Source organism: Notolepis coatsorum (assembly GCF_963971535.1).
Source record: "Notolepis coatsorum genome assembly, contig: SCAFFOLD_101, whole genome shotgun sequence".
Taxonomy (NCBI): Eukaryota; Metazoa; Chordata; class Actinopteri; order Aulopiformes; family Paralepididae; genus Notolepis; species Notolepis coatsorum.
The window spans coordinates 321,198-347,161 of record NW_028174323.1 but is presented as its reverse complement, the minus strand read 5'-3'; the positions used below and the strand labels follow the sequence as shown (position 1 = coordinate 347,161).

General features: G+C 47.7%; 1 protein-coding gene across 1 annotated transcript in view; it reads left to right on the top strand.

Moving 5' to 3' along the window:
* The window catches only part of LOC311247581 (protocadherin Fat 3-like), a gene marked incomplete at both ends in the record, with an annotated part of 404,408 nt that overhangs the window by 177,444 nt on the left and 201,000 nt on the right, over positions 1-25,964 (top strand). Inside the window, 6 exon segments of the mRNA XM_084338612.1 lie at positions 253-467; positions 1,860-2,018; positions 4,494-4,615; positions 12,907-13,089; positions 20,442-20,556; positions 21,120-21,386. Coding sequence (XP_084194738.1) covers positions 253-467; positions 1,860-2,018; positions 4,494-4,615; positions 12,907-13,089; positions 20,442-20,556; positions 21,120-21,386 — 1,061 coding nt within the window.

Below are 25,964 nucleotides of genomic sequence, written 5' to 3'. Positions count from 1 at the left end.
TGTTTTGTTCCTGACTTATTGTGGTGTTTCTTCTTGACTTGTTTAAAGAAGACATGTCCGGCCCCATGGGGACATTGACGTTGTGTGTTGTCGGGCCTTTCCAAATAAATTTGATTTGATTTGATTTAATAAGTAATACATTCTAATAGTTATTCTTTACAATATGTATTCTATAAGTAGTCTCTTCACACATCCCCCCGTGAATGCAGTGTAATGCGATGTCTCTGTAACCACCTCCTCTCTCTCTCTCAGGTAACACAGGTGCTGTTTTTGGTATGGACAGCGCCACGGGCCTCATCTTCACCGCCAGGGACCTGGACCTCTCCTCCGTGGGCTACTACATCCTCACCGTGCGGGTCACGGACAGCGGGGTCCCTGCGCTGACAGCCACGGCCTCCGTTCACATCTCTCTGATACTCTCCGACATGTCCCTGCCCAAGTTCACCCAGAGAGACTACCAGGCCGAGGTAAAGGGAGAGAGGGAGGGAGGGAGAGAGGGAGGGAGGGAGGGAGGGAGGGAGGGAGGGAGAGAGAGAGGGAGGGAGGGAGGGAGGGAGGGAGGGAGGGAGGAGGAGGGAGAGAGAGAGAGAGAGAGAGAGAGAGGGAGGGAGGGAGGGAGGGAGAGAGGGAGGGAGGGAGAGAGTGAGTGATGGAGAGATGGAGGGAGGGAGATATGGGATGGAGAGATGGAGGGAGGGAGGGATGGGATGGAGAGATGGATGGAGGGAGAGATGGGAGGGAGATATGGAGGGAGGGAGGGAGAGAGGAATGGATGGATAGATGGAGGGAGGGAGGGGGAGAGTGAGTGATGGAGGGATGGAGAGAGGGAGAGAGTGAGTGATGGAGGGATGGAGAGAGGGAGAGAGTGAGTGATGGATAGAGGGAGAGAGGAATGGATGGATGGATAGATGGATGGATGGGGAGAAGGATGGATGGAGGGAGAGAGAGATGGGATGGAGAGATGGAGGGAGGGAGGGAGAGAGTGAGTGAGAGAGAGGGAGGGAGGGAGAGAGGAATGGATGGATGGATAGATGGGGAGACGGATGGATGGAGGGAGAGAGTTATGGAGGGATGGAGAGAGGAATGGATGGATGCAGAGATGGGTGGATGGAGGGAGGGAGGGAGGGAGGGAGGGAGAGAGAGATGGATAGAATCTGATGGAGGGAGGGAGAGAGGGATGGATGGATGGATGGAGGGATGGATGGATGGAGAGGGGGATGGATGGATGGAGGGATGGATGGATGGAGGGATGGATGATGGATGGAAGGAGGGAGAGAAATGGGTTGATGGATAGAGGGATGGAGGGAGGGAGAGAGGGATGGAGGGAGGGAGAGATGGATGGATGGATGATGGATGGAAGGAGGGAGAGGAATGGGTGGATGGATAGAGGGATGGATGGATGATGGAGGGAGAGAGAGAGAGAGAGAGAGAGAGAGAGAGAGGGAGGGATGGATCAAATGTATTTGTAAGGCCCGACAACACACGTTAATGTCCCATGGGCCGGACACGTCTTCTTTAAACAAGTCAAGAAGAAACATCACAATACATCAAGAACAAAACAAAAACACCATAAAGTCCAAAAAATGTAAAATAAATAAAATAAATGGAGGGATAGAGAGAGGGATGGATGGATGGATGATGGATGGAGATAGGGATGGATGGATAGATAGATGGATGGATGGAGGGCATAATGAGGGATGAAATAGGGGTAAACAGATAAACATAAATCATGTGAGGATCAGTTACTTACTAGAGAGAGTTGTTTTGTGGATCTCTTGGGAGCTAATCAGATCACAGTAGAGGTTGTTCCAAAGTAGTGCCTCTCTACTGTCTTATCGATGATGTTCTCATATTTGTAGGTTGTGGAAAACAGCGTCACGAGAACCTACGTGACCACCGTCCGTGCCCTCAGCCGGTCGTCGCTTGTTTATGACATCACAGGGGGCAACGAGGAGCGCTGCTTCTCGATCAACCAACATACCGGTGTCGTCACCACCCGCAAACTACTGGACTTTGAGGTTTGTTTGTAATTGTATTTGAGTATGTGTGTAAATGGTAGGGCTGACCCCTATTAATAGATTAGTCGACTAATCGGTCGAAAGGAGCCGTAGTCGACTGGCCAACCTCTTAGTCGAATATAATAAAAAAAAAATAAAAGAAATATAAAATTATTATTATTATTTTTTCTTTATCATTCTTTCCAAAAGAAAAGAGGCCTAGAAGCGTGGCTAACGCTAATGGCGCGCATACCAGAGGCTAACTGCCTACGAAAACAGGCACAGAGGCACTGAAAGAGGATTTCACCATCTAATGAACACACTAGACTAGACAAATATCAAGATGTATACATCAGTGGACCAATTGCATGCTTTTGCAGAGGACAAGAAGCCTTCAGTCGACTCCTTCAGACATTAAGCTTCACCCCCCACAGCCCAAATGGAAAAAAAAACAAACAAACAAAATAAAAAATAAAATAATTATTAAAAAATATTATACTTTTTTTTTTTTTTTTTTTTTTTTTTGACCATTAGTCGACTAACGGCACATTTTGGCCAATCCTAGTCGACCATCCAAATCCTTAGTCGGGGATAAATGGTCAACATTCCCCATATTATGCCACTGTTGAAACAAGAGGAGTCTTAGTGAAGAACACCAGTAAGGGAAGTACCCACTTGATAACCCTGGTTATAGGCTGGCTCTTGCTGCCTAGCTATCTACACCTTGGGTTGTGGTGGCCATTGGGCCATTTTGTCATTGAGCGTTTTTCATTAGGGCGTTTATCATTAGGGCACAAGTATCTTGTGTTTTTATTATAAAGCCCTAGAATAGCTGGACCTGTTAAGATAAGATATTCCTTTATTGATCCCCTTGGGGAAACTCAGGCATCATAGCAGCATGGGGGACTCGGGGAGGGGGAGGGGAGGTAGACACACTTAAGGGCTACATCCACAAAGAATGGATTGCACGGTGCTAGTTGCACCCTTACTTACAATTCATTATGAATTGAAAATGGGGGACCCTGATGTAAACAAGACGAAAGTCTTTCTCTGGTCTGCATCCCCTTAACAATTGTGTATTGTAATTGTAAAATTTTCATTCAATCAATCACCTTGCAGATTGATTGATTGAATGAAAATTGTATTAACAGATTGCAGAATGGGTACAATACAGTACGGCTCAATACACACAATTGTTAAGGGGTTGCAGACCAGAGAAAGACTTTCGTCTTGTTTACATCAGGGTCCCCCATTTTCAATTAACAATGAATTGTAAGTAAGGGTGCAACTTGCACCGTGCAATCCATTCTTTGTGGATCTAGCCCTAGTGGTTTAGAGTCAGATACATTTAGTGGTTTAGAGTCAGATACATTTAGTGGTTTAGAGTCAGACACACTTAGTGGTTTAGAGTCAGATACATTTAGTGATTTAGAGTCAGACACACTTAGTGGTTTAGAGTCAGAGACACTTAGTGATTTAGAGTCAGACACACTTAGTGGTTTAGAGTCAGAGACACTTAGTGGTTTAGAGTCAGACACACTTAGTGGTTTAGAGTCAGACACACTTAGTGGTTTAGAGTCAGACACACTTAGTGGTTTAGAGTCAGACACACTTAGTGGTTTAGAGTCAGACACACTTAGTGGTTTAGAGTCAGATACATTTAGTGATTTAGAGTCAGACACACTTAGTGGTTTAGAGTCAGAGACACTTAGTGGTTTAGAGTCAGATACATTTAGTGATTTAGAGTCAGACACACTTAGTGGTTTAGAGTCAGACACACTTAGTGGTTTAGAGTCAGAGACACTTAGTGTTTTAGAGTCAGACACACTTAGTGGTTTAGAGTCAGAGACATTTCTAATAGTTAATGTGAATACTGTTTACATACGATAAGATAAGATAGACAGAGCCTCATCTGCACTGTGTGTATATACTGTTTACATAAGATAAGATAAGACAAGACAAGATAAAACAAGACAAGTTAAGACATGATAAGATAAGATAAGCTATACAAGATTGTATATTGTTGTAACTCAGTTACCTTCTCTACTTGCATTGTGTATACATTGTATATACTGTATATATGTATATTGAATTTTTTTGTTGTTTACACTTGTTTACGTACTTGACTTTCTATTTTATACTCATATTATACTTATTTTATACTATCTTTTTATTTGATCTAGCACACTCTCAGGAGCAAAACAGAAAGAAGCATTTCATACAAAAGTATTCTGTATTTCTGTATGACAACTAATAAAGAAACTTGAAACTTGAAACTTGAGATACGATACAATAAGATATTCCTTTATTGATCCCATTGGGGAAGTTCGGGGGTCACAGCAGCATGGGGTGGGGGGTACAGGTATGGCCATGGTAATAGTAGAAAGACATAAATGTAGGCAACACAATTAGATCGGAATAAAAAAAAATATGATGAAAAAAATATATATATATATAAAAAAAAAAGTAACTAAGTAAAACAAGTTTTTCTTTCAGCGCACAGGCTCGTACTCCCTGGCGGTGCGGGCCTCGAGCGTGGCCGGAGCGGAGGCCAGCACCTCCGTCATCGTCCAGGTGGGCGACGTCAACGACAGCCCGCCCGTCTTCCAGCAGATCGGGTACCAAACTACCTATCATCATTTATCATCACCGTTTAGTTATTCGTACATGGAATTGTTACAGTCCAACAGTGTCTTCAGTACATACAGTATATAGTTCACTTAAGTATATGATCCACTGGGCGGCTACGTGGTGCAGTGGGCAAGGCGCTCACCACGAATGCTGGAGACGCTGGGCTTGCCTGTTCGAGCCCAGCGCTCCACATTGCTTTCAGTTTAGCTGGTCGTCCGTACTAATACACATTGGCAGTATTAGGGGGTGGGAAACTGATGGGTGGGGATCGGGCGTTGTGGACAGCAACTCCTACAGGGCGGTTGGTGCGCCTGCGCAGTAGAATCAGGAAGCGATGGGGGTGGCGCCCCTCCAAAGCGCAGACCCCTGACGCTGAAAGATCGCGCCGTGCAGGTGATAAGATGCGACTGCTGTGACCTCGAGTATCGGAGGGGACTCGTGCAATGTATGACTTAGTCCACATTGCAGCCGGCTTGTGGGAGGCAAGAAACAGCGTTTGAGACAGGGGAGGGTTGAATTGGACGATACGAAATTGGGATGGGAGAAAAATAGAAAATGGCAGAAAAAGTGGATAAAAAAAAAGTATATGATCCACTAGATTCCATGGCCGAAAGGAACAGGAAGAAGAAAACTCTTATTATACCGGCCCTTACACACACACACACACACACACACACACACACACACACACACACACACACACACACACACACACACACACACACACACACACACACACACACACACACACACACACACACACACACACACACACACACACACACACACACACACACACACACATACAGTACACTAATAGACTGTTCATAGTGCAATGTTTACCAAACCAAACAGAATGTACATACTTATTTTGCAGAAATAAAAACATCAACACAAATTAAATTAACAAAAATAAATAAATGTTGTGTATCTATCAGTTAAATTGGATATATTTACTGAGGTTCATTCATTTATACACACACACACACGCACGCACGCACGCACGCACGCACGCACGCACGCACGCACGCACGCACGCACGCACGCACACACACACACACACACACACACACACACACACACACACACACACACACACACACACACACACACACACACATATCGATATATTTATAGTAGACTGTTCTATTATATTATGTATTATTCTATATTATACTTCTATACTATACTATTATACTATACAATTGTATTATTTTTATTGTATTATACTAAATCATACTATTTATACTACACTATATTATATTGGTATACGGTATTATACAATATTTGTATATATTATTATTATTCTATGTTAAGCTGCTATATACTATATTACTATACTCCTACTAGCCTATACTGTAATGCTATGCTATAGTATCCTGTTATTCTAAACTGCACTACTATACTAAACGATAGGTTATGTAGATAACCTAGTTATATTAGTATTGGCTAAGCGTCCCGCTCTGAGCCTTACGAGATACTTCCATCTCCTGTGATACCTAATGTATCTCCCACGAACAAAAAACACATGCACCCCACCTGTATGGGGCCCCGCCCCTTATGGTGGTACCACCCATATAACCATGACTCTGGTCATGAAACACCCTTCCTCGCCAAAAACCCGTCCCAGGAAAAGACCCCTCAAGAGGGAACTCAGGGCGCGCAGAGCGGGACGCTTAGCCAATACTAATATAACTAGGTTATCTACATAACCTATCGTTATATTTCGTATAGCATCGCGTCCCGCTCTGAGCCTTACGAGATAATGGGGAAGAGCGGGCGCGAGACCCGACAGATGTACCCCCTGAGGACCCGTAAGCCCACATCAAGGGGTGCGGGGAGCCCTGTCACCCCATCCTTCCTAACGAAGGGGGGGCGCAGTCAACTCCACCTGAATGCGAACAAGAGGGAGCCAGAACCCCTTGAACACACCGTACAGGCGGAACCACGTGTGACTCAACACACTGCGGCCCATACCCATACACTCCTGCTACCCGACCAAAGGACGGGAAGCAGGAAAGGCCACAGACCCCAGAACCGCCTGGGAGACAGAACCCCCGGTCATGTCCATGAGGTAAAACCTTACAAAGGGGCCCGGTGAGGACCATGAAGCTGCAGCACAGATGTCCTCCACCGAGGCCCCACCCAGGAGAGCGGCAGAGGCAGCCACCCCACGAGTGGAGTGCGCCCTGACGCCCCCAGGGGGATCCTGCCCAGCCAACGTGTAGCAGAGGGCAATACCCTCGCACAACCAATGGGACAGGCGCTGCTTCGACAGTGCCTTACCAGCACGAGCCCCACCGTAACAGACAAAAAGCTGGTCGGTAACCCTGAAGTCCTGAGTACGGCTGAGGTAAAACCCCAAAGCACGGACTGGACATGACAGGTGAAGGCCCGCATCTAACTCACTAGTGTGAGGAGGAGGACGAAAAGCCTGAACCACAATATCCCGGGAGCGGAAGGAACTCCGGATATTCTTAGGCACGAAAGCAGGATTAGGTCGCAGAGTGGCACCGCAATCGGTCCGAAAAGACAGGCACTCTGGACGTACCGAGAGAGCACAGAGCTCACCCACGCGTTTAGCGGAAGTGACAGCCAGTAGGAACGCGGTCTTGAAAGACAGCCGTCCCAACGGCGCCTGCTCGAGCGGCTCAAACGGGGCCAAGGACAACCGACCGAGGACCAATTGAAGATCCCAAGTCGGAGCCAAGGAGCGTTGCACCGGCTTAACGCGTCGAGCGCCAAGCAGGAAACGCTTCACAAGAGGGTGGCTGAACAAGACATCCCCCTCAAATCCCTCATGATAGGAGGATATAGCTGCTGCATATACCCTCACTGTCGAAGCCGACAGACTATCAAGGAGAGACTGGAGATAACCCAGAACAGCATCCAGGGGGCAGGAGACTGGGTCCCAGCCCCCCCCCTTACACCATTCTTGGAACGCACGCCACCTGCCCGCGTAAACCGCGACAGTGGAGGGAGCATGCGCACACCGGATGGTATCAACCACTGCGGGATCCATCCTCTCCAGACTCACCCTCCCACCAGCCACACCACCAGGCGTTGACCCAACACCGGAGGCTGGACAAGCACTCCGTTGTGCTGCGAGAGGGCCGTCGCTGACCACGGAATGACCCAAGGAGGAGCGACCAGAAGCTGGATTAAGACCGGGAACCACACTGACGTGCCCCGGTCCGGCGCGACCAGGATCACCGTCCTGCGCTCCCTCCGTATCCGCTCCAACAGCTGACTCAACAGCTGTACAGGAGGGAAGGCGTACAGAAGACCGGGCGGCCACGGAAAGGTCGAGAAGGCATCCACCCCCAAGGGGGGATGATCCGCTCGACTGAGCGAGAACCACAAGGGGCACTTGTGAGAACGTCGGCACGCAAACAGATCTACCGAGGCCTCCCCGAACCGATCCCAGATCTGTCTGACTATGTCGGGGCGGAGTTCCCACTCGTCGCGACGAGGACCGCCCCGAGACATTATATCCGCCGCCACATTTTCCGTACCAGGAACGTGGAGCGCCCGCAGACTGCGCAGCCTGCGGGATGCCCATAGCAACAGTTCGCGCGCCACCCGGAGCAGGCGGGCGGAACGAGTCCCACCCTGCCTGTTGATATACGCCGCCGCCGTCACATTGTCCGTCCTGATCAAAACATGTTCGCCTACCACCAGGTGGCCGAGCCGTTTGAGGACCAGGAGGACCGCCTTCAACTCCAACACATTGATATGCAGGACAGCTGGGTCGGCATGACCCGTCCAGCTGCCCCCCACTGCGTGGGTCCGAAACGCCCCTCCCCAACCTGTGAGAGAGGCGTCGGTGAAAACCGTGACGTGGGAGCCACTGCTGCCCATGGGGACCCCAGCGGAGAGGATACCCAGCCTCCCCCAGTGGGCGAGATCCCCCCATATCGACAAAGGAACCGTCAACCGTCTCCCTTTGCCCCACACCGGATCTATTCTCAAAGAGAGAAACCACCTCTGTATCCGCCTCATAAAGAGGAGGCCAAGAGGAACCACCGTGTGGGCCGCCGACATAAGGCCCAGCAGACGCATCACCTGCAGCGCCGTAACCGTCCCTCCCAGACGGAAACCCCCGAGCGCGTGACGGAGATCCCCCCGACGCTGCTCCGAGAGGGTCGCAAGCATGGGCTTCGACCTCAATGTCAAGCCCAAGTACTCCACCTGTTGACTGGGAAGAGGGGTACTCTTCTTCCAATTCACAGCAAAACCCAGGCTGGTGAGGAATTCCACCACCAGTCGAGTATGAGACCTGGCAACCTCCTCTGAACGGCTGAGGAGCAGAATGTCGTCGAGATAGAACAGAACTCGTATCCCCCGACGACGTAAAGGCCCCAGAGCAGCCGCCACGCACTTGCTGAATGTGCGGGGAGCCAGAGAATAACCGAACGGCATTCTGTGGTACTCGTACGCTACGCCCTGAAACAGGAACCGTAGGAACTTCCTGTGAGGAGGGAAAATGGGTATGTGAAAATACGCATCCTTCAGGTCTATGGAGGTGAACCAGTCCCCCCTCCTGACAGCAAGCAGAAGGAGTCGGACGGTCAACATCCTGAACGGTCTCACTACAATCAACCGATTGAACATGGACAGATTCAGTATAGGTCTGACCCCCCCAGTTTTCTTGGGCACCAGAAAATAACGGGAGTAGACGCCTGACATTGCGTCCTCTCTCGGGACCACAACGACGGCCTGCTTCGCCAACAGAGATTGAATCTCGTCGGCCAGGGCTGTCACCGCGCCCGACCCTAACGATAGGGTCGGCACCAAACCTGAGAACGGAGGATGGGGCCGCGCAAACTGCAAAACCAGCCCCGCCTCTAACGTTCTCCTCATCCACCGATTCAAGGGACATTCCCGTCGCCATATGTGAATATAATCCCACAGCGCCCCCGCCGTCAACTGACGCTGGGCCGCAAGGAACAGCAGATAATTGGCCTGGTCCCCCCCGTCGTGCAAAGCACCCAAGGGGGGACCCCGACAGAAAGGGCCGGTTTGATACGGGAGGAGCGGTCATCAAACTTGTGGACACACACTCACCCCCTGAACACCCCTCCAGCACACGCTGAGGAGCCGTTCCGCAGCCAGACACGCAAGGCCTGAGGACCCCATGGGCTCCTACACGCCGAAGCCCTGCAGTGATATTGCTACCACTCAAATCACGCCAGCCTCTCCTTTGCAGACCACTGCCGGTTTGACGGGAGTGGGAGGCAACAGCGCGATACCCCGCCTGGCGAGGGCGAAGCCGGGGTAACCCCTGCTGAGCATTCAACAGAAGAGGCACCGAGTCCCCCTGCTGACCACTGGAGCTAGTGGCAGCTGCAACACCAGGTTCCACCCACCCACAACCTGCGGTGTAGGAACCACGCGACGACGGAACATTCTCACGGACAGACCCAGGCTCAGCCATCAACTGGGTGTCAGCCCCTGTCTCCATGAGAAGTGAAGAATGGGGCCGCATACGCTTCAAAGAAGGTTCGCGGCCCGCAGCCAAAGGAGAACGCTCAAAGCCCCGCTTCTGGGGATACCAGAGAGAGGACTGAACGGGGAGCGGGCTGCTCGCGGCAAAATGACGACGGGGTGGTTTACCAACCCCGAAATCACCCAAAATGGCCGATCCCTCGGCCGCCAAGACTGTCGGCCTTGCGAAACCCTGTCGATTCTCCAACCAGGGCACCACTGGCGGGGGAAACATGGCCGCCTGTCGAGGATCTCGCCACAGTCGTTGACGAGACCGTGCTCCCACCCCTGGCTGCACAGCGTGAGGCGGTGTAGGACCCGAATCAAAAACCGCCTGCGCCTCCACAGAACGCCCAAAAAGACTATCTGTGGAAAAAGGAGTCGTGAGGAGAGAAAACCTATCCTCTTCCCCAAGAGGAGACTGCTCCAACCAAAGATGCCTAACAACCAAAGTCGATAGCATCCGAATCCTCCCCGCAGTTATAGCTTGCGACTGAGTCAAGATCTCTATAACACCACAAACATGAATCACGTTCATAGTGTCGGTTGGACCCAAAGACCTACAACCCGACGCCATCTTGGATAGGAAAGTAGCCAGCTGAGCCACAACACTGGCCGCCGCTAAATGCCATCCTGCAGCAGTATACCACTCATTCGTCCATACTGCCACCCTCCGAGCCGACATGCTATCAAGCAACGGCCGGGCGGAACGTCGTTCATCCCCGCCTGGGCACAAAAAAGAAGCTACCTGGTTACTTAGCCAAGGTACCCCCGGGCTGCACCCCGTCGTCAGCCCCTTCACCCGCAAAAAAGGTAAATAGAGCTCAGCGAACCCCCCCACACCCACCACCGACTGACCTTCATCAATGAAGGTGGCAAGAGGAGGGAAAAGCGGAATCCCGCGGCGGGGATTATTAGACATTCCAGCGTCAACATCAGCGTTAGCAGAAGAAGCAGCAGTAGCATTAGCATTAGCAGTAGCAGTAGCAGTAGCATTAGCGTCAACAGCATGTTCCAGGATCGCCAAGACATCGCCCACTACAGTGGAACGATCGCCAAGCCGCCCCGGCCCTGGTGCCGAAACATACTCCACAGCACGACCAACACCGACATTGACGCCTACTGACACAGACCTCACCTTTGTACAAGCCGACCCGATAGCCAAACCTTGTACGCTGCCCCTCGGTCCGTCGCCGTCAGCCGAGGAACCACCAGCATAGGTCTGCGTCGTCGAAACAAGCTCCGGAGAATCCAGGGAAACACAATCCTCCGGTAAGCCCTCAACATTATTAATCTTCCTTAATCTTTTCATTCCGCTAGCTCGTATGGTGCAAGCATCCAGTACGCTGGGACGAAAATAGAGGAAGGGTGTTTCATGACCAGAGTCATGGTTATATGGGCTGTGCCACCATAAGGGGCGGGGCCCCATACAGGTGGGGTGCATGTGTTTTTTGTTCGTGGGAGATACATTAGGTATCACAGGAGATGGAAGTATCTCGTAAGGCTCAGAGCGGGACGCGATGCTATACGAAATATAACTGTGCTATACTGTCTATTCATCTTTTCTTTGTGCAACTTTTTGAAGTGAAATATATTAGTAGAACTCTTTTCATCATCCTGCAAAGAGTTCCATAGTTTGATACCTATAACTGAGGTGCACCTTTGTTTTAATTAAGGTGGTTTGTGCAAATTGGTGCTTCAAAATTTAATTTCTTTCTGCTGTCATCTGGACAGGGAACGAACAACCTCTGTATATTTTCTGGTAATATGGTAAAATCTTGCCACTAAACTGCGACAGAAAATTGGTTTCCTGTACAGAAACAGATCCAATTTTCCTCTATTTAGTAGAAAAAGAATTGTGGAATCAGTCTTTTTATCAGTTTTGGACTATGGTGATGTAATTTATAGGCATGCTGCGGCATCAACTCTTAAACCTCTGGATTCTGCATATCACTCAGCTCTCAGATTTATAACTGGTGACAGATATGATACTCACCATTGTGTCCTGTATGATAGGGTGGGTTGGCCTTCTCTTGCAGAAAGGCGCAACAAACACTGGTATTTATTAATTTTTAAAGCCCTTATTGGTAAACAACCTGTTTATATCTCCTCACTGTTAGATTGGAATATTGGAACCTATTCAACTCGATCGAATGACTGGATGGTTCTTAGGGTTCCTCAGATTTGTTCTGAGCTCGGGAAGTCAGCCTTTTCCTTTGATGTCCTTCAACTCACGCTGAAATTGGAGGTTCTCCCTTCCCTTGGAATGTTTAAATGTATGATTTCAGACCATTGTGTGACTATACCTGTAACTGTTTTAGTTGATATTTTAAAATGATTTTTAAACGTTTTTAATTTGTTTTACTCTGGTGTTTAAATTTCTGTGAATATTGTTTTTATTATGTACTGTACAATCGTCGTTTCTGTAAATGAGGGAAACCTCAGATGCTTACGATTTTAAATAAAGGTTGAAATGAAATGAAATGAAATACTCTGCATTTTGCTCTAAACCTACGCTTTCACTCCGCGGCTACAGCTGCAATCAAACAGAAATCGGGTAAAAAAGCAGCAGCACCCGTGTGAATAATGCACAGCTGCTCAGGTCCCCGTGGTGCCCCCCCCCCCCCCCCCCCTCCGACAGGTCGAGAGGCATGATGACGCAACGGAGTGAAATGACTCTGGGTAGTGATTTAATGACTGCAACCCGCTGTACTCTCAATCATAAACAACCTCTCCTCCTCCAACTCTGTGCCCCCCCCCCCTCCCCCCCCTCCGTGTCCCCCACTCCCAGGTACGTGGGTGTCATCAGCGAGGCCGCCCCCGTCAACAGCGTGGTCCTGGGGGAGGACGGCAGCCCCCTCGTCATCCGGGCCTCCGATCGCGACCGCAACCACAACGCCTTGCTGGTGTTCCGGGTCGTGGACGGGCCCGCCGGCATGTTCTTCACCGTGGACTCGGGGACCGGTTCCGTTCGGTAGGCGGCGGCGGCGCTGGATTTGAATACATTCAATGATGTCATTTTTTTGGGACTGGTATACCTGTCCCGTGGGGTGGAAGAGGTTAAGAGTCGGACACAATTAGTGGTTTAGAGAGTCAGACATTTATAATAGTTCTCAAGTTCTGAACATGTACCTTAAACCACGGCGTTAAGGGTTCTGGTGACTGAATCTGAATCGTAATCATGTTATTTTGCCGTCATGCGTAACTGTGTACGTACAGGAATTTGCCTCGGCCCAAGACGCAGAGAGATACAAACAGGTGACCTATAGTGCCCCACAGTAGTGTGTAGTACATACAGTCAGAGGCAGACAGTAGACGCAAGCACTCGTGCCTTCGACCACAGCCGTGATGTTATTAATAGGGCTGTCAGTTTATCGCGTTAATTAGATTGATTAATTAATTACACAGCAAGTTATCGCGTTATGAAAATTAACTCAAAATTAATTAAAATCTATTTTTTTTTATCTCATTCATTCCATACGAACGGAGAATAAACATTTACAATTTTTTTTTTATATGGTCCATTTGCATGTTCTTGGTATCTGATTCTAGGGACATCTATGGATCTCAGGGAATGTATTCCCAGTGTCAGAAATACTGTGTCTGTTACTAGGCTTGAGTAAATTGTAATGAACCAAATGAGAATATCAATAAATTTTTTTTATATCTTTGACTGTGAATAACACCATGCTCAAATTGACCAGACCTGAAAAATCTAAGCAAATGAATAAATGGAAGATGATTAAACAGAAGGTTTTGTAGATACAGTACTGAATTCTGCCATCCGGACACATGCCATTTGAAATATGATTATAGAATATCAGGCCTAAGATGGTTATGCCATTAAAATGCGATTAATTAGATTAATTCATTACAAATCCTGTAATTAATTAGATGAATTTTTTTAATCGCCTGACAGCACTAGTTATTAACGTTGGGTTATGACTATAACCAAGTTCTGTTAGTTAGGGGCGATGCTTGGCATCGCCTTCTGCACTATCTCGCGTACGTGCACGCGTACTGAATAAACCACAAATGTACCTTTAATACCAGTATTAGTCTGACCACACCCCTCATCAGCTTACCTTCATAAGCAGGTGTGTGGTCACCTGCTCTCCTCCTTCCCAAGCTTTCACCACAAGGTGAGGACAAGGGCTGCAGCGGCGTCCGATGCCAAGCATCGCCCCTAACTAACAGAACTTGGTTATAGTCATAACCCAACGTTCTGTATCGTTAGTGGCTTAGCTTGGCATCGCCTTCTGCACAAGGGAGGCCAAGCGGAGCCACTTGGCTGACAAATACACCCCGCTGACAGCCCCCCAAAACCATCAGAACAGGGAGGGCCGAGCCCCCCCGACCCCCCCTAATGGAGGGTAGCCCCCCTATTAGGGACGTCACGGGAGGGCGACGGACCCGACCGTGCGAAGAGGCACTCAAGCAACTCAACGCACAGGGTGAGCAGACCGTGGCTTGACCCACGACTACACACACGCACAACCCGCATGCCACCCGGGAACGAACGGAGGAACAACCTCGTTACTGCCCCCAGAATCACGGGGTCAAGGGCAAACCCAACCCCGTGGCAAGGCCGTAGCAGCGGAGCACGAAGGAAGACCCAGACCCACCAAAAGGACTGGACTCCCTGGAATGGGGGCCCGGAGAAGTCCATGATGCCAGCATCAAGACCCCACCAGGTGGGCACGTAGTGCCCCGCCCCCCACATCGCCAGCGTATTCGGACAAAGGCCCCTCAGTTACTGCACCTGGTATTCCCAGGCGGAACCAACCAGGCCAGTAAGCCGAGCGGGCCCCGTCCCCCCAATAGTACACCGCCTGGCACACTGACCCTGCAGAAAAGGCAGTCAGCATGGCCGTAAGCACACAAAAAAGGTTAACCAACGGAAGCAGGCAGCGCACCGGGGAAAAACCAGGCAACAGGCTGTTAACCCTAGCCTGGAGACTGCGGACGAGACAGGCGCCAGAGGGGACAGCTGAACACAGCCGCCCCGGCGGAAGGAGCGTAAGCTGGCGGTGTTGCATGACCAAGCCTCCATTTAACAACCCCCACCCAGAGGGGTCGAGGCAGAGAAGGCTGACACGATTGGCAGACGTCATGAACGTGCAGGGGCACCCTCAACCGGTGAACCCGGGAGTTGACACTGCTCCAACACACCAGGGAATCAACCACCTCGGTGTTACCCAATGCGGTGGTTGTTCCTATAACCCCTCAAGAAAAAACTCCAAAACACACCTGCGGGTATACACCGGCTATACCGCAGTACAAGTGTTTCAGTTTCCAAAAAGGGTTAACCCAGGCCTACGGGTCGCAAACATCACTTCGGACCGGGCCTGGCGGTACGGGAAGCACAGGGTCACCAGAGGAGGTCAAAAAACCACCCCCACAGGCCCCTCTTCGCCATGCGTGAGAGAGGAGCGAAAAACAATGGAGAACCAGCCCCTAAGCACACCGTACCTGGTATTCCCCGGCGGTCTCCCAACCAAGTACTAACCAGGACCAACCTGTGTAGCGGCCGAGATCCGACGAGATCGAGCGCGTACAGAATGGCATGGCTGTAAGCCATGACGACAGTGCTGAGTAAAAACATACCCAACCAGGGTCTCCATAGCGCTTAACCCTGTGACACCCAGACCGACCTGGCATTTTTCCCCCTGAAAAAAGCCCAAGTCCCTCAGGGTACCAGAACAGCAGATCTGCATCCCCGGCGGACAACGGGTTCAACTGATCTGGACCAGCGTGACCAGAACCAGTCCCGTGCCCTAACCACGCCGACATGCCTACTCCAGGAGAAGGGCAGATATGCGTGTTGATCTTAACATGAAAAGAAGGCGCCACCCAGACGTCGGGACGAACCGCGCCTGGTGGCCCACCCCAAGGGCGTGAGACCCCACTACATATGTTCAGATCCATCCCGTCATCATCCCCCAGACATGAACGAGGATCCGTCGACAACCCACCCAGGTCATGGGATGTGGTCGCCGGAAGAGGAAAAACCCCCATCTCAGTTGCTTTATAAAAACGCTGTTTCAACCACAAGCAACTAAGGCGTGCCAGTCAATCGCCTGTTTACAGCGAGCTAGCACTATACGTGCGTCGGGACACACCCCCATCAATGAACAGGCTATTTAGACCTGTCATTGAATCCCCAAGGCGCCCAGGGGAACGACAAGAGGGGTGTGACACTCCCTAACTCCAACACTTCTGGAATAGAAAGAAGGAAGCATCAACAGTATGTATCCCAGTCTACACAGCCGGGGTAAAAAATGTTCACATTTTTACATCCCACCACCCTCCCATAGGAAAGAGACAGGGATCCCCAGAGAGACTTCCCACGCGAGCTGTACAGATTGAAAAGAATATATTGCACCTTGAGCCATGTAAAAAACTGGTTTTAGGGCCTCCGGGGAAGAGGCACCGAACCCATACACACTCAATAAACGAATTGAATCGAATATACATACAATAGAAAAGGACCCTTCTAGAGGGTCCACTCACTTTGACAATCTGAGGAGGAAGGCTCTGTACTCTGATGGAGGCTTCCTCACATGGATCACATGGAAGAAGGAGTCCGAACTCACAGAAGGCCTGAGTAGGCGCTTGGTGAGGAGGAGCCCTGACCACCCCCCCTGAAAACAGATCCATCACATGGACCTGAACAGCACACGGAAGTCCTACCAACAGAGACGCGCACGGTGACGTACTCTATGGCGGGGGAATTCCTGCGGTGCACACGCCCAATATACCAGGCCGTGGGACCAGGAACTCCCTCCCCCCCCCCCCCCCCCCCCCCCCCGTAACGTGCCGAACCGCCACGTGACGGGAACCTTGAAGGACAGGGGGTGTACCCCTGACCGACAGAACAATGGGGAGAGGAAAAGGTTACCAGTTCACCCCTTTACGACCCCACACCCATGATACGACGTAACGACAAAAAGAGAATATGACACAGTCATAGTCAGCTCTATGAAGCGTTTCACAGCTCCACACAGCGCACGAGCTAACCTGCTATCTGATTTTTACTAAGGAAAAACACAGAATAGAGAGGGCTCTAAGAACCCCGGTCCAACATACACATGTGCTTCTGTGGCCAGTACAACCCAGTTGTAGGTCACATGACACACACAACCCATCATCATCACAATGAGAGAATACATCATTCTTGATTAGTATCGACCACAGGCCTTGCTAAGCACACATGACAGCAACCAAACCAATTTCCCTTTAGGAAATAAGTTTCTCCAGCAGATTTAGCACAACCTCAGCAATCAAGCTGAGAGTTACATCGTATCCCTACCACACAAAAGACACAATTAATGCACAACATGTCTGATAGGAGGTGATAAAGTCCCCAGGGAACCGGGGGGGGAAAAACACAATCCTCCTATTTTACCCTCAATACGGCCAGTTAAAAACAGGAAAACCTGTTAATGTGTGAACTCACTGTCCATTGTCATTACAGTCTGAGAAAGAACATTCTTTTACTCACTCGTCACCAAGCATAGCTTCATAGGTTAGTTGCCTTAGTAGTGAGTACACGGTACACATAAACACCATGATGTTTCTCACACAACAACCAGATCAATACATCACGACCTGCACGGAGAAGCTACTGCCAGTGACAAAAACAGCTCACACACAACCCGCAACGTATCTCAAATGCATTGCAACAACACACGTTTTGGGAAAAAACACCGTCATTCACAATACATTTAGCAAGGTAAAACCAGAAGACGTGTTATGAGGGTCTGGCCAACCCCGTACCTGCCCGGAACGCAGATCAGCGAAGTGCAGTCACAAGTCGTAGAACACAGCCCTCTTTGTTGACGCAATCCCCGTCTAGGCTCAGGCAGGGTTGACGAACATCCCCTGTCAAGGATGACGTCGTGGTCAAGAGTGTAAAACATGTTAAAAATCAAAGCACGTTCAACAGAATAGCATCAAGCTAACGGCTGCTCCAACCGTTCGGGTGCTATCGCTTCCGCTCGCGAGACGCCGATCTACGACGCACGCGATCAGGAGCGAGCTCCCGGCGGCGCGCGAGAAGCCAAGCTACCCCGCGCCAGGCCACCGACCGGCTAACCGTAAGCTATGAACATGTAAACAATGACATAACACTCACCCAGACAGGCCGCCGTTCTGAACCCTCCTCACTTTTTAAGAGAAAAGAGAAAACAAGACGTCAACACCGCTTCACAACGGTGACATTAACACGTCCGGCGGAATCAGCACAGTACCAACTGGCCTGTATAGCTGACTTTGAACATGAATCTGCCGCTATCGCACATTACATGCACATATCCCCTCGTGAAGGAATACTCTCATTTGGATATGAAAGATGGGGTCTTAACACGGTGACAGAGAGAATCCACTCGTCCAGAACACACAGGGATCACCAGTGTCAATGGTCGCGGCCCACTAGTTAAAACTATAATGGTCGCCAGACCAAGGCCTTCTGTCGCCTAGACGGCTAAACAAAGGACCCTAGCCTGGGGCCGGTTTCCATAAACTTTGTCTAGTAGCCCCCATAGCACTAACAGACAAGTGGAGCCCGCCAGCAAACACTACTCACCCAACCTGGAACGCACCGCTCCTCACAACAGCGGCATGTCCGACAGTTCAGCTGTGGCCTGACAGGTTTCACCCCAACAAACACAGCAAGGAACTGCAGTTGAGAAGCATGCAGCGGCGTGCTCCCAATACGAAAACCGGTGGAGGGTTTGTAGAATGATCATCATCTTCTAGACACTCCAGTACGAAGACAATATCGCCGTATTTTCTCGAAAATAGTGAGAGAGAAAATAAAGATATGATGTCAACGTATCCTTGTTTCCCAAGCTGTTCCTAATCCAATTTCTTCCATCATGGTGTCAAGTGTGGGGATCTACCGAGGCACCTCTTCCTTGTGGTGAAAGCGAGAAGGAGGAGAGCAGGTGACCACACACCTGCTTATGAAGGTAAGCTGATGAGGGGTGTGGTCAGACTAATACTGGTATTAGAGGTACATTTGTGGTTTATTCAGTACGCGTGCACGTACGCGAGATAGTGCAGAAGGCGATGCCAAGCTAAGCCACTAACGATACAGAACTATACTTCCTTCCGCGTTCAGCTGGTTAATGTACGTATTCCCTGATGGGAGACGTGGGTGGAAAGCCCACCCCAGATAGCAAAGTGATATTGATTCAATGTTGAAATGACACCAGAATCGTTGTTTTGGTTGAGGTTTAAAATTCACCCGATGGCTTTTTTATATGTTGGAAAAGCAACATTGATTCAACATTGAGATAACAAAATTTCAGCACAATTTTCTTAACTTTGATTCAATGTATATTTACATTGACACTTCAACATTGATCCAACGTTGTTTCTATGTTGTTAGTTTGCTATCAGGGCTCTGTGCGGTGGGATGCTAAATCTGAGTGTTTACTGCAGTGGTAGAGGCCTCGTGATATGGTGTCTGTGTGTTAGGGCTGTCCCCGACTAAGGATTTGGATGGTCGACTATGATTGGCCAAAATTTGCCGTTAGTCGACTATTGGTAGACAAAAAAATATATATATATATATAATATATATTTAAAAAAAATTATCATTTCATTTGGGCTGTGGGGGGTGCTTAATGTCTGGAGGAGTCGACTGAAGGCTTCTTGTCCTCTGCAAAAGCATGCAATTGGTCCACTGATGGATACATCTTGATATTTGTCTAGTCTAGTGTGTTCATTAGACGGGTGAAATCCTCTTTCAGTGCCTCTGTGCCTGTTTTCTTAGGCAGTTAGCCTCTGGTATGTGTGCCATTAGCGTTAGCCACGCTTCTAGGCCTCCTTTATTTTGGAAATAGGCATAATGAAAAAAAAAAAAGGAAAAAAAAGATTTTTATAAAAAAATATATATATATTTATTCGACTAAGAGGTTGGCAGTCGACTACGGCTCCTTTCGACCGATTAGTCGACTAATCGTCTAATAGGGGTCAGCCCTTACTGTGTTTTATTACCAGACCAGGATATCAGCCACCAATTCTTCTAGCATATTTTTACAACCGTAATGTAACATACAGGGTTACACATTACGGTTTATTCTTTAGAATCAAAGGCGTAGTTATGAGACACAACCGTTATGCACGTCTACATCATACACACAGAAAGCAATGTAATTGATTCGTGCACCAACTGATGAGTTAGAGGTAATTTCTCAAACATACTGTACCATAGTCTCTGGGCCAGTTAATTAAAGTGTCGCTGTTCATTCACAGATCATCACAGACTATAGCGTTGTGATGACAGTGTTCCTTTTGAACGCTCCTCTATAATTCCAGAACCATCGCCACGCTGGACTACGAGACCTTCGCCCAGTTCTCCTTCCGTGTCCACGTGCGAGACAGCGGTCAGCCCCCGAGGAGTGCTGACAGGCCCGCAGAGGTGTTAATAAAAGTAAGACTGAGAATGGCTTTTCATCACGTCAGGGGGCGAAGAAATATCGCTGCTGGCACAAGGTCACACTGAGTCCTATATATTAGACCTGTAGTCAGTGTTTCCCCTTCAGGATTTAGTGAGACTGTGGTGGGTGAACCTTGGGCCCTTTTAAAGTTAAATGCATCAATCTGGTGCACTTTGAGAGCAAAATAAAGAGGCTAGATCTATGATGAACTTTGTGCTCAAAACACAAAATCATCTACATTTGAGCCATCAAAGAAATGAAGCAAAAGTGGTTATCTGTGTTGTGAACTGGTTTATTTTTTTGAAAATAAAAAAATATACTGGATTACTATTACGACTACTACCACTGCCAATACTACTGATACATCCATATTGGCAAACTCTATATTATAAATAAATATAAAAATATATAATTTTTTTTTAATTTAAATGTTTTATAATTAGTTTTTGGTTCATTATAAAAATGTGGCGGGACCACAGTTAATGGGAAACTGCTGTAGTGCTTCGTGTCGTACTTCACTTTTCATAAAAGGCTTCGTGTCTCGACTGTCTCTCAGGTGATGAACGTCAACGACTCCCCGCCCACGTTCTCCCAGGACGCGTACGAGACCGTGCTCCTGCTGCCCACCTACGTCGGGGTGGAGGCGCTGCGGGTGGAGGCCTCCGACCCCGACCTGACCCCTGACCCCGGCGCGGGGTCCCCCCCGCTGGTCTACTCGCTGGCGGACGGCGGCGTGGAGCACTTCTCCGTGGGGCGCTCCACCGGCGTGGTGACCGTCGCCAACCCCAACCTCAACAAGGACCGCTACCGCCTGGTGGTCAAGGTGAAAGGGTTGTCTGTATGGTGGTCAAGGTGAAAGGGTTGTCTGTATGGTGGTCAAGGTGAAAGGGTTGTCTGTATGGTGGTCAAGGTGAAAGGGTTGTCTGTATGGTGGTCAAGGTGAAAGGGTTGTCTGTCTGTTAGGGCTGTCCTTCGAATCGTTTTTTGGAATTCGAAGCTTCGGGGCCGAGATTCGATTTTAATTCGAAGCTTCGAGATAAAAAAATATATATATATTATAAATTTCTTTCTTTCTTTATTTAAAAAAATTATAATTTATGTTGTGGGACTTGTACAGCACTTTGTTCAACTTTGTCAGTGCTGTAAAGTTTAAACTAGGGATGTCCGATATTATCGGCCTACCGATATTATCGGCCGATATCGGCATTAAAATGTGATATCAGAAAATATCGGTATCGGTTTCCCAATTATTTATTTTTTATTTATTTTTTTAAATTGTTTTTTTTTACATTTCTATAACCTTTATTTACCCAGGCAAGCAAGTAAGAACAAATTCTGATTTTATTTATTGTCAAAAGTATGCATAATGTTGTGTTAATTCCACAACAAGAGATATGTAATGTTAATTACCTGAAATTATTCCATTTTTTGGGGGGAGAAACCCTGCATATATCAGTATCGGTTGATATCAGTTGATATCGGTATCGGAAATTAAGAGTTGGACAATATCGGTATATCGGTATCGGTAAAAAAGCCAATATCGAGCATCCCTAGTTTAAACCTTTTAAAATCTTAGACAAACAAAACACTTTTCTTCCATGAAATATTGTAAGCCGTCATTTGAGGCTTTATAAAAGCAGCACAATGAACACTGATCTGTCAGAGCAGAGTCCGACCTCATCTTAAATAACAAACAGCATTGCTTGTTGTAGTTAACAAAGAGAGGCAGAGTTGATTTTGAAAAAAATTAAATATATATATATATATATTTTCTTTTTCTAATCGAATTTTATTTTCATATTCGAATCCCATGCCCATCGAACGAAGCTTCGAAGTATTTAAGACTGCCCTAGTTGTACCAAAGTGCTGTACAATATAATAACAGAAACAGAAATACTAAAAGAAAATACAAAATACAGTACACACACACAGTCATAAAAACTACAATAATATATTTTTTTAACAAAATAAACAATCACCACACGACCAGGCTTACCGAGCCTCAGAACGCCAATAAAAACCGGTGAGTCTTCAGCTGTGTTTTAAAACTCCGTAGGGTCTGGTGGGCAGACCTTCCATTTCCAGTGGAAGACTGTTCCATATCTTAGGGGCAGCCACAACAAAAAGCTCGATCACCTTTTGTCTTTAGCCTAGACCTCGGGACATCTAAGAGTAATTTATTTGCTGACCTCAGTGCTCTAGCGGGGGTACAAAGATGGAGGAGTTCAGCTATAGGTACTGAGGGGCCAGACCATTCAAGGCCTTGAACACAAACATAGCCATTTTAAAATCAATTCTGAACCAACAGGGAGGGAGCCAGTGCAGGGAAGCCAGTACTGGTCTGATGTGCTCACGCCTCTTTGTTGCCAGTCAAGAGGCGTGCTAGCTGCTAGCTGTGTGTGTGTCTGTGTGTGTGTGTGTGTGTGTGTGTGTGTGTATATGTGTCTGTGTGTCTGTGTGTGTGTGTGTGTGTGTGTGTGTGTATGTGTCTGTGTGTCTGTGTCTGTGTGTGTGTGTGTCTGACAGAATTACCATAATGTTCACTCTTCCTCCAGAAGGTATTCCAGGCCTCCTGCTGCTGCTACTTTAGGGACGCTGTCATGGCGACGTTACCGAATGTCGCTCAGCAACTCGTCTGCAACAGTAAATGCACGTCGGGATTGATGTGTAAAAGTTTATATAACGTGGCTTCGAGAGGGAGATTGATGATCCGTCTACGTGGCGTGACCAGCTGCAGCTCCTCTCCACGCACACGCTTCTCCGTCTGCATTCTCCTCACGCAGGACATCGCTCCTCGCCCCCGCCTGGGCCCTGTTTCATGTACGTGGTTCAACTAAGTCGATCAACATGTCCATTATCCAGCTTCAGTTAACCCGATGTTCAAAGCCGGGATTTTCCTGTTTCACAAAGGAGGATTCAGTCTCGTTAACTCAAGCCAGACTTGAGAGTCAGGCTCAAGTCAGGCTAGATGCGCGCTCCCGTTTTAGGTGGAAAGCCAGCACGTATCGATGGCAGAGACCCTGATTCTCAACGGCATTGATTGATTAATTGATTTAAGACTTTATTGACAGATTGCAATAGGCTCAATCGCCTCGCCGACAAGTTAAATGCGTTATCTATAGGCTAATTCTAAGTCCCTCATTACCTCAATCAATCAGATTATATTTCTTTAAACTTGCCTGCTGGATTGAATAATCAAATGAGATCTTGCTAGCGAAAATAACTAGTTAACTGTTATACAGAATTACGAGACGGCTTTCTTGCCCATTGATTGATGTATAGTCAATATTTAACTTATCTCCAATGTGGTCCAACGGGTTGTTCTTTTGACTTCCACACGGACGACCCGGGTTCAAGACCGGGGTCCTTCTTTTTGCAATATAGGAATAATTCAATTTGGTGCACGTTGAGAGCTATATAAAGAATGACATCCTCAATGCATGTAGATTTATAATATTTTAACTTAAAACCAGGCTACTTTGGCGTATAATCATTAATATTATATTCAAAAAAATCATATTGGAAACACGGGGATTTGAACCCCGGTCGGTGGATTGGGAGGCTTGAGCACTACCGCTGGGCCACTGGGCCAGATGGGATAAATTCATTGTTTATACATTAATGAACGAGAGACCCGTGTTTAGAATATCCTTTGTTTTGAATGAAGTTTATCTCTTTATCCTCATTCATTAATGTGACGTCAACGGCTCATTCAATTTCTCAAATCCGTCAAACAGCGCATCTCATCAGACATCTTAATCCCAGTTACAATTAAAATAACCACATCATGTGTACATCGCACGAGCGAGCGCCACCGTCGCCACGGTATATATAACGTGCATTATTTAGGACAAAGTGAATTTAATATCAGCATTTTGGGTCTATTTTACATTTCAAAAGCCCCCTCTGGAAGAATGGAGCACAAAAACGTAATTCAGAATGGTATAATGCAGATCGTAGACTGTGGGAATAGTTTCAGGAAACGGGCTGTCACTTCTTTGCGGGGGCGTGGCGATAGTTCAGGCTAAGTTGAACTTGAACTCTGCTTTCGAGCAGGCTCAAACTTTTGGATATGTTGTCATGGTGATTTGGGAAATCCACGTACATGAAATCGGAAAGTCAGGCTAACCCAGTTATCCAGCTAAAGTTATCCGGCTAACTCGGTTATCCCGGTACATGGAACGGGGCCCGCCTGTTCTCGTAGCAGCGCACCTGCGCCCGTCTGGACCGCGCGGCTCCCGCGTGACGTTAACCCCCGTGTGGCGCTCGGATCTATGGGACCCCTTTTCAACCTAAAGAGGAACTCAATCTGAGGCTCATTGCTGGCCTCGGTTCATTTTCTGTGAAGATGTCTAAAACCTATATATATTTATTTATATATATTTGTATACAAACATCACATTTTATCGCCAAAAAACAGCACTTTTAATGATAATTATATATGTGATCTAGCAGAGGTTAATGAAAAAAATAACCATTCTGTCTAGGTGATAGTGTTTTTACATAAATTGTTATGGCTTTATTGTTTTAAAATCCCAATAATGTTGTGGGTCCACAAGACCCTCAAACATTGGGTAAATAACAAAAGAATGCAAACACCACACAAGGGTTAATGAGCATAGTCACCTGAATATTGACCTCTCACTGTTCTCCGTGAAGCAGTCTGTAAAATCATTGAATCGATTAGTTTATGCAACAAGTATCGTTTTGTTTCAAACAAATATATTTTCCCTTTCTTTTTACCGGTGCCTACAATGTGTGGTGTATTGAGAGACGGGGACCCTATTTACTGTGACACCGCTGATCGGCGTGCTGGGAACAGCTTGCTAGCTATAGCCAGGTAGCATATCAGTCTGGTAACAGCTGAGAGAACAGACAAGAAAGATGAAGAAAGAGACACGAAGATGTTACCTGGTAGCAACGTTTTGTACGTTTGCCATGTTGTTTCACTAAGTTCACTCATTTCAAGCATCAGTGATGCAACGTTCAGAATAGGGATGTTCGATATTGGCTTTTTTACCGATACCGATATACCGATATTGTCCAACTCTTAATTTCCGATACCGATATCAACCAATACCGATATATGCAGGGTTTCCCCCTCCCCCAACAAACGGAATAATTTCAGGTAATTAACATCACATATCTCTTGTCGTGGAATTAACATAACATTATGCATACTTTTGACAATAAATAAAATCAGAATTTGTTCTTACTTGGTGGATTTTTTTTGTCAAATCAGTTGCGCCATAATCACTTTTGGTGAGTTGTTTCTATACAATTCACTTATATGACATTTAGGTATGACACAGGACTACACAAGCATTTTTAGTATAGAAATTAGAAATGTGTCAACAGACTAAAGCAGGGAACCACAATATTTTGCATACAATTTATGCAG